This window comes from Equus przewalskii, chromosome 29 (genome assembly GCF_037783145.1).
Source record: "Equus przewalskii isolate Varuska chromosome 29, EquPr2, whole genome shotgun sequence".
Lineage (NCBI taxonomy): Eukaryota > Metazoa > Chordata > Mammalia > Perissodactyla > Equidae > Equus > Equus przewalskii.
Genome location: NC_091859.1, coordinates 14,861,567 through 14,875,375, shown reverse-complemented (window position 1 = coordinate 14,875,375; position 13,809 = coordinate 14,861,567). Strand labels below are relative to the sequence as shown.

Sequence of the window (13,809 nt, the reverse complement as noted above, 5' to 3'; positions counted from 1 at the left end):
CCCTATGGAAAACATGGGTTTTCACAATGGCTTTAATCATGACGTTACATGTAATCATGCAATAATGGTCCAGTGCAGCTAAAAGTTCATAGGTGGAGAGGGAGTTTATCTGGAGGCCAAGACTGCTTAAAGATATTTCTTAGGGTTGTAAGTACAAGTAACCCACGTGCTTACAATGGATTCTTCATTGTTGTAGCCTTAGAAGGTAGAGCGAAACAAAAGGCATGATATTAGCTTTTACTATGTATCTTTGCTAATATTTTTAAGAAGTTAGCCAGATCTTTATTCTTTACTTCTTTATTCTTCTAATACTGCCTAGTTCTTTTTATTTTCTCTTATTTACAGTTATATGTGAGCAACTGTTTTCTACATTGTGGTTTCTTATTTTATTTCCTAGATTTTTACCCTAAATTATTGGATTCGGAAAGTTCATAGCAACTTAGTCTGTTTTACTTAAGCAAAATGGGAACCCGTATCTTTTAAATTGCCAGTTAAAAGTACATTGCAATTTAAAAGTACATTTTGATCTATTGTAATCTGTCATCTCTATAGCATCTTTTACGTCACCTACTGTGAATATTTTTATTAATTTCTGCTAGGTTCCAGTTCTTGTAGTAAAGATACTAAGATGAAGAAAGGCCTCAGTAATGCTGATTGAAGTGTCTCATTGTAGGAATCAGAGTACTTCATTTTGCTTTCAACAAATCCTCAAAATTTGCGAACACTCTGGAACCTTTCTGCTATAGGAAGCAGCTATTCCTCCTTTTATGACGGATGAAAAATGAATGAAATATATCTACAAGATGAATAAGTAGTCTGATTTATTTCCAGGTACCAATTAAAATATCACAATCTGAATGACAGTGGATATCAGTGAGTACATATTTAAGTAATTTTATTTATTATCTTGGAATATAGATAGCGTATTTACCTATTTAAAAATTTTAGTTTTGTTTCCAAACCATATATACAAGAAATAAGAGGGTTTAAGAAAATAGCTATTTACTTGTGAAATACTTAATTTTTAATTATAAAATTATGAACTTAGTTTATAGCCTGTATTCAAGCAGAACATTAAAAGATAAAACATACTATTTTGTTTTTACTAGCCTTTTTTGGTTAATATACTAGAATTCAGTAAGAGAAATGCTGTCCAGTACTCGTACACCAAGGCAAACTAGCCTACAGTTACATATGAGGTCATTTATGATGAGCAAACAATGGATTAGGTAACAGTGAGGAAAATTCTGGAAGTTTGAGTTTGTGTGCTTACTAGCAACCACTTTCAACATTTCTTCAAAGCTAGAGAAGGTATCTTCTAATTTAAATTTCTTTAAGAATTATCTGTTGTGTAATATACTGTCAACAGGAGGTCAGTTTTAAAGGAATACTGCTGATAGCCTGAAAGACTGTGGAAAAGAAATTTTTTCCCCCTTACATACTGATAGTTCTTATATTTTCATTCCTGCAATTTTTATATTAACAAACATTGGATTAGCAGCAAGAGAGTTGAAAATGGCAGAAGTTGGAAATGACTGCTATTTCTTTTTTAATTCCACATGCATAAAGGTAAATATTGTACAATTTATGGTACTTCACATGCTTAAGCTTTTTAGTAGAATGAAGGAAGGATATGGCAATAATTCGCATTGCTGAATCAAAATTTACTATTTTCCCGCAAAATATTTTACATATTTAAAATCTGAAGTAAAAACTTATCATCTATTTTTGATATATTGAATTTCTCTGAGACAATCTGTGATAATTTAAGATTATTGTTTATTGGAAACTACCATCATACATGCCAGTTATTTGCGTTTGGCTTTTTGATGTTCAGTGGCACTTTTGCCTATTTTATGGCTCCTTGAGACATCAAATTCCTAATGTTCAAATGTTATATGATACATCATACTGTTTTGGTTAATAGATTCCAGTCATATAAATTCAGAGGGTTAAATTCAGGTCACTATCAAACTTAGCTTAATAAATCTGATTTCCTATTGGAAATTCATTAACCCAATTGCTGAATTTTCCCCTGTCAAAAGTATAAGTAAAGTAACAGCAAAAGTTTAAGTAACCGCAAATATTTAATATCATGGAAAAAGGGAAAGAAGTAATATAAAAAAATTAGCTAAATATAAAGTTTATAAAGTTAAATGGGAAAAAATTTTAATCTAAGAGATTAGGATTAATGGATCACAATGAAATCAGGTAAATGCAGAAATTTAGAGCTTCATGTTCATGCCAGAATGAACACAGCGAAAGACATGATGTTTGTGGTTTAAAGTGTTTCATCTCTGCTAGGAAACCTGAATGGAGTCAACTTCTTTGACTGTAAGAATTAGATTCTCTTCTATTGCCTGTTACCTTATGATTAAACTCTGGGATGATAAATAATAGTAAAATTTATGTTCCATGTGGGCAGAGAGTTTTGTCTGTTTCACTGCGATGTACCCAAGTACTTAGCACAGTGATCGATGGGTAGCAATTTCTCAATAAAGTAATTAAATGAGTAAATTAAAATACTAGCAGTCACAATACCTTACCTCACATAATTTTTACAACAATCTGTGAGGAGGGCATTTTATTCCCTTTTTACAGATGAGGAAACTGAGGCACAGAGAGGGTGAGTAATGTATTAATTTTGTGACTATGGACAAGTAATGGATCCAGGAGTTCAAATAGCAGTTTATCTAGCCCCTGCCCACTAACTTGTACTACAAGATCCACAGATTCACTTTTGAAAGGGGGAGAGAGTGAAGACAGGAGTAAAAGGGTGAGAAAAGATAAAGAACAACTATGGAACATGTTAAAAGAGGGAAGAACTTAACAGAATATTTTTATTGTATGTTACCCACCTGTCTGCCCAAAAGACAATGGCCTACAGTTTTTCTGACTGTGGATCTATGTGTAAAAGACATAGAACATAAAAAGTAAAAAAACTAATAGCAGCCCATCAAAATAATCCACATCTGTATTTATTGGTATATGAAGATGTCAATGTGTATATGTATTGGCACAATTGTTTTATCTTTGTTGACCAAGTGCAAAAGCATATGTATTTAACATAATGCAGCATAATGTGGTAATCACTTAAAATTGCACAATAATGTAATTACATTTATTTTCCCTATATAAACACACTTAACAGTATCTCCATAGACCAAGAAAAGATTATCTAATGAAAAGTTTAATTAATAAAGATCATCTCCGTGATTAGAAAATGGCTGTTGATTCTTAACAAAATTTTTTCTGGCTTTCTCCAGAGAGAGAAATGAGGTTGTTCTGTCGTTGGACTGTGGTCAAGGATATCACTGGTCTCTCATGTATTTATCCTCAGTGAGCCATATGGGTTAACTGATAACAAAAATAGCATTCTATCAGTAACTTGTGGCGTGTTGTACTGTTTAATCATGAGATTATCTATCAATCTGTCACTAAAATTAGACTAATTTGCTAAAATTTAGACATGGCTTTATATTTGTAGTGTGTTTTTTTGTGATTCTAATTTGATCTACTCATACTTCCTTTAATTAACTAGCAACCTGTGTTGGACACTAACGTTAATATGTTGAGTTTTCTACACTATTTACTTTTTTCTTGTAGGGTTCCCAGTGCCGATTCCGACACTGTGAAGAGGCCCTTGGCAGTGACACTGTGTGCTCATTATGGAGAGAGGGAAAATGTTTAGATCCACTTTGCAGATTTAGACACATGGAAATGCAGGTAGAATTACTCAGCCTCATCATGATTGTTAAATGAGTCTCCCTTCAATAATATTGAACTATACTCTTACAACACGTTAGAAAAGAAGTGATTCTTCCTTCCACTACTTAATTTTAGGCATTTTGCGCTTTTCTCAAATTATTAGAAAAATGGAGGAATATGTTTTAGGAATATCTATTGCATCTTTTAAAGAGCAGAGCTTAGAAACACTGAAACCCAGGAAACACACATAATCCTAATGCAGTAATTGCAATAGTTTTTGTCACACTGTGTTGTGTTGTAGCACACTGTATTTATTTTGAATATGGCGTCTGCTCATTTCATTTCCCCCATCTCCTTTGCCTAGCAAAACTGCAGCATTTCATGCTTCTGGGAAACTCAGCCTCTCGGTTGCGTGAAGATCAGTTGTATCTTTTATCACAGCAAACCTCGAAATATCAATGGATTATTTTTACCACCAAGTAGCAGTGAGTATAATTTTTAAATAGCATAGACGTACCATATTATAATCCGCTTTTGGGGTAGCAGCATAAAATGATATGTTAAATAAAGTACAGCAAGGTGAGTAATGCGGTATAATAGCCAATGGATGATTTGGGATGATTCTAACAATCGTGAGATGAAGCTTAGAATGAGCCGTCAGGTAGCTAACAAGACGAAGTGAACAAAGAGCAATTAAACTTTCTCTGACTGTGTATCTAAAGTGGATTTTATTCATCTGAAAAGCGAGACAACGACTGACCTCACGCAGCAGAAGGAAACTGTGTCTCAGCAAAGCATCACACAACTGGAGCCGAGCTCAGAGGTCATGGCCTCACCATTGCTCCCTGTGAATGTGCAGAAACCTATCTCATAGGTGGGGAGAGCAAGGGCATGTCCTGGGTTGCACACTTCTTCTTCTAGAAAAGCAGCTATATATGTGGTCCTTCCTAAGACTTCAGTTGTGGAGAAAATACAATCCCATTGCTGCAAAAGCTGAGGCACAATTCAATCCACCTACATGATACTGACACACTCTGTGGTGAACCTTAAACTAGGTTCTGGAAGGGGACACAGAAGACACTATGCCCTAAAACAGTGAATACAAGAAACTTGCTTAAGAAGTTGAGAATGTCAGGTTTCCCTGATGCTGTAGCTACTCCACTCTCTTGCTATAGTCTTCATAGTTCTCGTGATGGAATAGTTCTAGAAATGAGTTTACAGGATATCAGTCCTTTGGGATTTGAAAATTTGGCTTCAGATAATCCTTGGCAAATGGATAGCTAAAACTTAGGTCCCCTTGTTATATTCTTCAGGAAAACTCTGACCACATAGCATTCATCATACATATAATACTTGGTCAATGATTCTCTTCCTCACTGGACTGTAAACATCATGAAGATAGAGAGCATAGCTAGTTTCCTTACCAATGCTTTGTGCAGTATCTGGAGCACAGACACCCAGTAAAATTGGATGTATGGAAAGATGGATAGGGGATGCATAGATGACTACTGAAAGGTAACCCACTTGAATGAAAGTTATGGTACCTACTAAGTGATTAACTTGGCCCCATTGGTTTACATATAGTGTGATTTTATTTCATGAGGGACATCGAATTAATTCTTTATAACTAGTTAATAGTTTGCTTCCTGATGGTCTATGGGTAAAATTACTATCTTTAGAATTAGCTCTTTCAACTAAAGGTAAACTAAAACTGCATCTCTGGGCAAAGGAAGGGTAGAATGTCTGTGTAACTGACAGTTACTGGGCTCCTCACTATAGGACATGCCCTGGGCTGGGTTCTATAGGGATACATTGTATTCTCATAGATTAGACACGGCATCTGGTTGTCACAGAGAACTTCTGGATTCTCTGGAAGTCCACTTTCTTCAACAGGTATCAAGGCTGAGCCTGACTCTTGAAGTAATCTTTCCCTTCTCTCAAAAGGGTCAAAACTAGATCCATGCACTGGGACCAAACCCTTCTCCTAGGTATTCAGTCTCCATCCTGAGAGAAGATAAGCAGGGTTCATAGGTTGCTGATACCCTGCTTCCTCAAACTTCCTCTTCTCTGTCTGTAGAGGACAAGAGGAAGTCCCATACACCCATGTCACCCTCTAACAGCCTCATCATGTCCACTTATCTGCTTTGAATTCACCGGGACTAATTTAATTCTGCCCTTTACTCCTGTTTATGTCAGTTTATCTAGGAAAAACAAAAACACTCCTGTGTGTTTCTCCTTTACTCTCACACTGCTACCATATTCACAATACTTCTGATACCAGGTGGGCAGAATCTTTCCCACACCGAGCAATTCTCTGTGATACCAGCTGGGTGTCCTACAATTCAGTTCAATTCTGACACTTACCAGAGATAGTGCAGACCCCACAGGTTAACGGCTGAGTCGCAAAAGCCTGCTCCCCACTTCAGATGTCAATCGCAAGTAGTAGGTCCCCAGGTTCTCACAATTTCTGTGTAACTTGGCTACAAATCTGAGGTTCCCATGATTTCCCTATTTGGATTTGATCATTTGCTAGAACAGCTCACAGAACTCAGGAAGATGCTTACTTACATTTACCAGTTTGTTATAAAATAAAAGATATCATAAAGGATACAGATGAACAGCCAGATGAAGAGGTACATAGGGTGAGATCTGAAAGGGTCCCAAGCACAGGAGCTTCTGTCCCTGTGGAGTTGGGATGTGCCACCCTCATGGTACATGGATGTGTTCACCAACCTGGAAGCTTTCTGAATCCTGTACCTTGGGCACTTTTATGGAGTCTTCATCATGTAGGCATGATTGATTATTAACTCAATCTCCAGTCCTTATCCCCATTCCAGAGGATGAGGGGTGGGGCTGAAAGTTCCAAGCTTCTACTCATGGCTTGGTCTTTCTCCTGATTACCAGTCCCCATCCTGAAGCCATCCAGGAACTCACCAAGAGTCATCTCATTAGAATAAAAGACTCTTATCATGCAGGAAATTCCAAGGGACATAGGAGCTCTGTGTCAGGAACCAGGGTCACAGACCCAATATGAGAACAAAAGATGCTCCCAGTGCTCTTGTTAATTAGGAAATTACAAGGGTTTTTGGAGCTCTGTGCCAGGAACTGGGGTAAGAAACCAATATATGCATTTTTTTTTAATTATTTTACATCAGTCAGTATCAGAAACCCCATTTCTCAAGTGACTCATTCTTGTCCTTATTTAGTCTTTACCAATCTCATGTCATCAGATTATGACATTATTACTCCTCAGTGTTGCTGTTTTTTGCTTGTGTACACATCCATCAAGGTCCTCCCTCCCTGTTTTCAGCAGTATGAACTCCTGACTCATTGTCAGTATAACTGTACTCCTGTGTCAGTTTTTGCTGATTTTAATATATAAATCTATCTAACACCCTAGCCTCTCAGTTTCTTGAACTCAATTCCTCTACTGACCTTTTCCTCCTCTCATCTCTGTCACTCTCTCTTAGTCATACTCTAAATGCTAATTATCACCTGCCACCCTACGATCACAATGACATACATTTCACCCTGTGGCCTATTCTTCTATTTCAATCCTTTTAGAATCCTGACTTAAACAATGTTTTTAACCCCCTGGAACCCGCAATTCATTGATTGTACCATCTTTTCACAATCCTTCCCTCCCTAGATGTCTTGCCTCACCTCTATCTGGCACTGTGTCCCTTGCACACCCTCTCCACTCTCTTGCTACTTTCTGGCTTCACTATATTTGCTTGGCAACTGTAATGCTGGTTAAGCACAACCCTCTGTCTACTGAGCACCTGAATTCATTACGGCTGAACATAGCTTCAGAAACATACACAACCGTGCTGATGGGGTTAAATTCTTGACCACAAACCTCACATGCGACCTTAATGCTGACTGCCAGTCATATACCTGATACTCCCTGTTCATCCACACACTCCTAGACTGTTATTTCATACCTTCTTTCCTCTCCTTAAACCTCATACCCCTCCTTCAGGTCTTACTGAGACCTTATGCCTTGTGTCTTACTGAAGTGAGAAGCTTTAAGTAATGAGAAGAGAACCTGTCACTACATTTACCCACCTATTGGCATCTGTATTTGCCTCTTCTCCATTCTTACCAAAGATGAGCTATCCATACGCCCAGCTAACGCCTATCCTTCCATTAATTAACTAGATCTTGCCCCTTCTTGTCTACTCAAGATTGCTGAGTCAGCAATTCTTCCTTCTTCTATACTTGGCTCACTCCTATCAGCATACAAACAGGCATTTATTTCTCTAATTATTAAAAATCCCTGTCCCTTTTCTTGACCCTGTCTATCACAGGGTACCACCCCATCTTTTCTTTCCCATTATAGTAGTTCTCCTCAAAATGGTTATCTATTCTTGCTGTCACCAATTGCCAAATCCTCCCCACCCATTCTCTCTTAATCCCATGGTAATCAGGCTTTTTAGCCCCTTTCACCAGTGATATACAGATTGTTAAATCCACTGGTCAATTCTCAGTGCTAACACGACTTGAACCATTAGCAGCATTTGACACATTTGATGCCCCTTGCTCCTTGATATAATTTCCTTATCTAGCTTCCAGAACACCATACCCTTTTCATTTTACCCCTACATGGCTAGTGCTCTCTTATCACTCTCCCTCGCTGGTTTTTCCTCTTTCCCCAACCTCTTACATGGGAATGTTCTAGGAGTTAGTCCTTGGTTCTCTTTTCTTATCTGTCTACTGCCTTGGTAATCTCATCCAGCCCATGGCTTTGAATATGATCCACAAGTCAATGACTCCCAAATTTATATATCCACTCCAGACCTCTCTCTTGAACTTCAGATCTCTATCTTCAACTTTTCACTTAAATTCAACATGGGTGATTAATAGACGTTTTCCACTTAACATGCTCAAAACTTAACTCATGATTTTACTCTGATACTTCCAAACCTGCTACATTCATAGTCTTTCTATCTTGGTTTGATAGAATTCTATCCTTTTAGCTGCTCAGGTCATCCGAGTCATCCGCAAATTCTGTTTCTCTCATATCCCGTATCCAATCCATACAGAAATCCTGTTAACTGTACCATCTTAATATATCCAGAATTTGACTTTTCTCACCATCTCTACTACTCCCACTCTGGGCCAAGCCACCATAATTATCTCATGCCTGAATTACTTCACTAGCCTCCTAACTGGTTTCTATGCTTCAACTCTTGTCCCTCTATGTCTGTTCAAAGCACAATAGCCAGTGCAAGTTAAAAGCACAGTAGCCAGTGTGATACTCTTATACATGTCAGATGTCACCCCTCCAAAGGTTTCTAATTTTTTTCAGAGTAAAACCAGTCCTAACAAAGGCTTAAACGACTCTGCTTGATCTGGTGCCCTGTCATCTCTTGGGATTTATCTTTCACAGCTCTTCTACTTGCTCACTCTGCTCCAACTACACCAGTTTCATTGCTTTTCCTACAGCATGCTAGCATGCTCCTGCTTCAGGGGCTTTGCATGAAATGCTCTCTCTCAATATCTTAATGGATAACTCCTTTACCTCTTCAAAACCTTACTCAAATATCACTTTTTAATGAGATCTGTCCTGATTACCTTATTTGAAATCTAGTCAGCCTTCCCACTTCCTCCCTATACATTCCCAACCTTCCTGGCCTTGCTCTAGTTTCTTTTTGCCGTATAGATTATCGTTTTCTCAGATACAGTGTAATTTACTTGTTTACTACTTCTATTGTTTCCTGTCTGACTCCTTGCTATAGAATGAACATTTCATGAGAGCAGGAATCTTTATTTTGTTCACTGATGAATCCCAAGCACCTAACACAGGAATACAGTATTACCTTTCACATAGTGGCCAATTCTACCCTAGGAAGTCCTGAACAGTATGTGTTTTTTTTAAGCAGGAAACTATTTGCCATCTGCCCAGACACATTTCTGTGCTCTGGGAAAGAGGATTCAATTTCCAGACTGTAAGAAACTACCAAATTCGTTTGAATTATGTATTGAACTACCGTATCACCTGTTCATTTTGGAAATATTTCAATATCTCAGAAAGTATAATTTGACCTTTTTGGGACCTAATACTTCCTACAATATTTCCAGGAACGCCTATCTACCAAAGTTCCTATTAACGAAAACTGGGACCATAATCTTCTCACCTTAGACAAAGCTTACTTTATAAAGTTGTACCCTTTTTAAAATCCAACTTTTTATGTTTCAGTAAGTGCATCTGATTGATAAATTCGGGGTGGGATTATGACAAGTTTTTGGTAGCAAAATATAACTAAGTATCGATTCACACATAGCATTGCACAATTTGTGTGTAATTCTGTCTCTTAGGTTAAAATAAGATAACGGTTTAGATATTTAAATGTGCAACCTGTGAACATTTCTAGGGCCTCTTCTGGAGGAATTGAGACCCACTATGTGGTCCATATTAAGTGGGTGGGTTGGAGCCACAGCAATGCTATCTAAGTTACCAGCTGTGCTCTTCTAGAATGAAGCACTTGCCAAAAGCAATTTTTCAGTAGTTGATTTTCCACTGTATGTTATCTTTAAGCACTAAATGCAATTATCAGGAGTTCTGCATTTTTTGTCTGAGAATATGAAACTGCCATTTCGTCTTTCTGCAATTTAAACTGTAACCTGCTAGCAAATTAAAAAAGGTTTTGGACTCTTTTGAAAGAGACTTCATTTAAATGTTGCTAAAGCAGACATATTAAAAAGAGGCCTAATCCTTCTGGTTATCATCTCCAAGTTTAAAAGCGAATAGCCGATAAACCAAATGATAGTGCTAAGAAAACATAATTCAGTTGTATTTGCTACCATTATAAGAATTTCCTAGGCATTTCTGAGTACATTTCATATCTTCTTTGCTTGCATGGTAGGTGCTTGTTCTTTCTCCCGTAGTATACTTAGAGGTCAGAATACTCAAACCGTTTCTCTTAAGAAACTCCCTAGATTTTGCTAAGGGACAGTTTACTGAAAACACAGTAGCTCAGGGGCTGGCCTGGTGGCGTAGTGGTTAAGTTCTGGCACTCTGCTTTGGCGGCTGGGGTTCACCAGTTCGGATCCTGGGCACGGACCTACATACCACTCATTAAGCCACGCTGTGGCAGCATCTCACGTAGAAGAACTAAAAGGGGTCACAACTAGGATATACAGCTATGTACTGGGGCTTGGGGGAGGGAAAAAATAAAGGAAGATCAGCAACAGATGTTAGCTCAGGGCCAATCTTCCTCACCAGAAAAGCCTGCAACAAAACAAAACAAAACACAGTAGCTCAAACATTGAAGCAATTGCTCATCTCCTTGGCTGGTTGCCTTGTTATTCTATAATGAACAATTGGCTGGGGTAATTTGATTTTTATTTATTCCAAGTCAGTGTCTTAGAGATGCCTTAGACAGCTGACTATTTGGCCACTGTAAATGAACCTTGGGTCAGTTCAATCTAGAAGTTCTAGAAGGAATCTAGAAGGTCTAGCGTAAATGAATATGTATGCATGAACTTTTTATTCTAAATCTTGAAAAACCATTGTCTAACAAATGGTTTTTAAACGATTTAATGAAGACTGACTTGAATATTTGAGTCTGTAAAGCACAGACTAATATTTTGTATGTGGGGGTAAGACACAGAATAAGACAATTGTTAATGGCTACGAGGGACAAAACTGTTCAACTCAGTTCTTTCCTCTTTGGCAGGGGGAGAGGGGTTAAGTAAATGCATAAGCCACACAGTGGTGACCCCAGAACAATTTGTGTTTGGATTGGATGCTCTCCTGACTGGACACTGTGTCTGTTGTCATCCATCATCTAACGAGCTTCTCAAAGGGCAAAAATAAGGGCAGATACTCAACTGTTAGTTCTCCAGACCTAACGTATGTTTGTCAAGTCTGAGACCTGTACAAACTTGCTTTTTATAACTGTATAAACTGCAAATTTAGTTATGATTTTTAAAAAATAAAATAGGGTCATGAGAAACGAGAAAATCTGATATCTCGTGTTTTTGAATAATCTCTTATATTAAGTGTTGTCTGTGTGGCAGCACAGGGCTGGGCACACGGCATGCCTAATTTTATTTAACCATCACAAAAACCTGGAAAATAGATGTAGTTAGCATCTGTATTTCATAGACGAGGAAACAGAGGCCTAGAGAGAGTAAATATCTTAGGCAGGATAATGCATCTCTTAAGTGGCAGTCCCTGAATTCAAACACAATTCTGTCTGACTAAAACTGTCTCACGAAAAAAATCAGACGTGGCAACCTGAGTATACACAGACATTTTTGTCATTTGAGTGGACCCACCCATGAGACTCTCCTAATCGGGCTTCCTCCTCCTGACGGGCTAATTCTATTCCACCCTACCTGATAGCCTTCCTTTTGAAGCTATTAAGGTCCTTTACATTTAATAGAAGACTCCCTTTATCCTGTTAATTTATAGTAAACAGTGGACTCTTTCTAACATCCCTGAGTTATGGGTATTTCCATTAAATAAGGAAGGTTTCTTCTTTCTTTCTCCAATTTATTTTCTCCATTATTTCTGGCCACACATCAGTGGAACTTGTTCCCTTTAATCACATGCAGCTCAGAAGCCCAGGTACCCCATCTGGTGGGCACCTAATCCAGAGGTTCTCAACTCTGGCTCTGAATTAGAATTACCTGGGGAACTTAAAAAAACAACCAAAAAAAACAAAAGAGTTCCCAGGCACCATCCAGACCACCAATTAAACTGATGCGTGTTGGAGCCCAGCCTTCATTGTACTTTCTTCCTGCAACTTTTTATTTCAAAAATTTTAACCTACGGAAAAGTTGCAAGATAGTTCAGTGAACACCCACCTATGTGCTCCTCACCAGATTCATAAATAAACATCTTGTCTATTTACTTTTTCTTTTCCCTCTATTGTACTTACATATATGTGTATAATGTACAAATACGTATTTATCCCCTTTTTGAACTTTTAAGTATTAGTTGCAAATATCCTGACACTTCATCCCTAAATACTTTGGCATCTATCTCCTAATTTTAAGGACATTCTCCTACGTAACCACACTACACAAGACTATCACAAACAGGAAATTTAACATCGATATGATAACTAATGTCTAAGACTTAATCCATACTCAAATTTCCCTAATGTCCAATATTGTTCATTATAGCAGTGCTTCTTGAAGTTTAATATTCACAGGAATCACCTGGAGATCTAGTGAAATTGCAGTCTGATTCGTATGTCTAGGCTAGGGCCTGAGGTTCTATATTTCTAACGAATTGTTTGGTTCATGGGACGACATGTTGAGTAGTGTAGCCTTAGAGTTATTCGTTTTGTTTTCCAATCCAGGATCCAATTAGTCATCATTTGTTGCTATTAGTTGTCACGTCTCTTTAGTATCTATATTTCTCTATTTTTTTTTTTTGTCTTCCGTGTCGGTGACATTTTTAAAGAGTTCAGATCAGTTGCTTTGCAGAATATCCCTTAAATGGAATTTGTTTGTTTCCTCCTGATTAGATTTAAATTAAACGTTTTTCGCAAGAATTTTTGGCAAAGAAGATGAATCAGTGTATTTTAAAACCTATACAAGTGTTTCTATTGCCCTAACCAAACCATTCCCTATGGATGTTCTTAAAGAATTAGTGAAAAGTGAAGAAAAAGAATTGAAGAACCTCTGCTCTGTGACTTTTACAAAAATAAGCACTTTTTTTACTCTTTCAAGCAAAAGGAAAGATAGTACCCAATTCCCAGAGAGTATGAATAAAAACAACTTATCTGGTTAAAAATAATTGAATTCTTTATGCAAAAGATTCTTCTAAGTTTTGCCTTTGCGTTTGTGTTCCACATATGGAGGGATTTATAGCAGGAAACACTGAATAATGTCAGCACACATGACATACCTCCCTAAAAGCAGCATTTACCAATTTCCATGGAGCAAATACTCCTACCATGGATAATTTCAAGCTACCAATGTGATATCAATTGGCTTGCAAAATTCCTGAAAATTTAACAGTCTGTTTTCATGTGCTGATCTGAGCCCAGTCCAGCACACCACTGATTTTAAGAAGAGAAACCAAACTCCATCTGATTTAAGAGAAAACGAGAAATCATTGGTTCATGTAACTGAAGAGAT

General features: G+C 37.6%; 1 protein-coding gene across 31 annotated transcripts in view; it reads left to right on the top strand.

The window, feature by feature from the left end:
* C29H12orf50 (chromosome 29 C12orf50 homolog) overlaps nt 1-13,809 on the top strand; it is a 38,052-nt gene that overhangs the window by 1,920 nt on the left and 22,323 nt on the right. For 6 of the 31 annotated variants that reach the window (XM_070600083.1, XM_070600097.1, XM_070600101.1 and 3 more), the window contains 3 exons: nt 674-873; nt 3,607-3,726; nt 4,073-4,193. In XM_070600083.1, the coding sequence (XP_070456184.1) occupies nt 3,715-3,726; nt 4,073-4,193 (133 nt within the window). In that variant the 5' untranslated portion in view covers nt 674-873; nt 3,607-3,714. Of the gene's footprint in view, nt 1-6; nt 223-673; nt 874-1,218; nt 1,570-3,606; nt 3,727-4,072; nt 4,194-13,809 lie in introns of those variants that run through there. The other 25 variants (XM_070600103.1, XM_070600092.1, XM_008527136.2 and 22 more) reach the window with 11 other exon arrangements.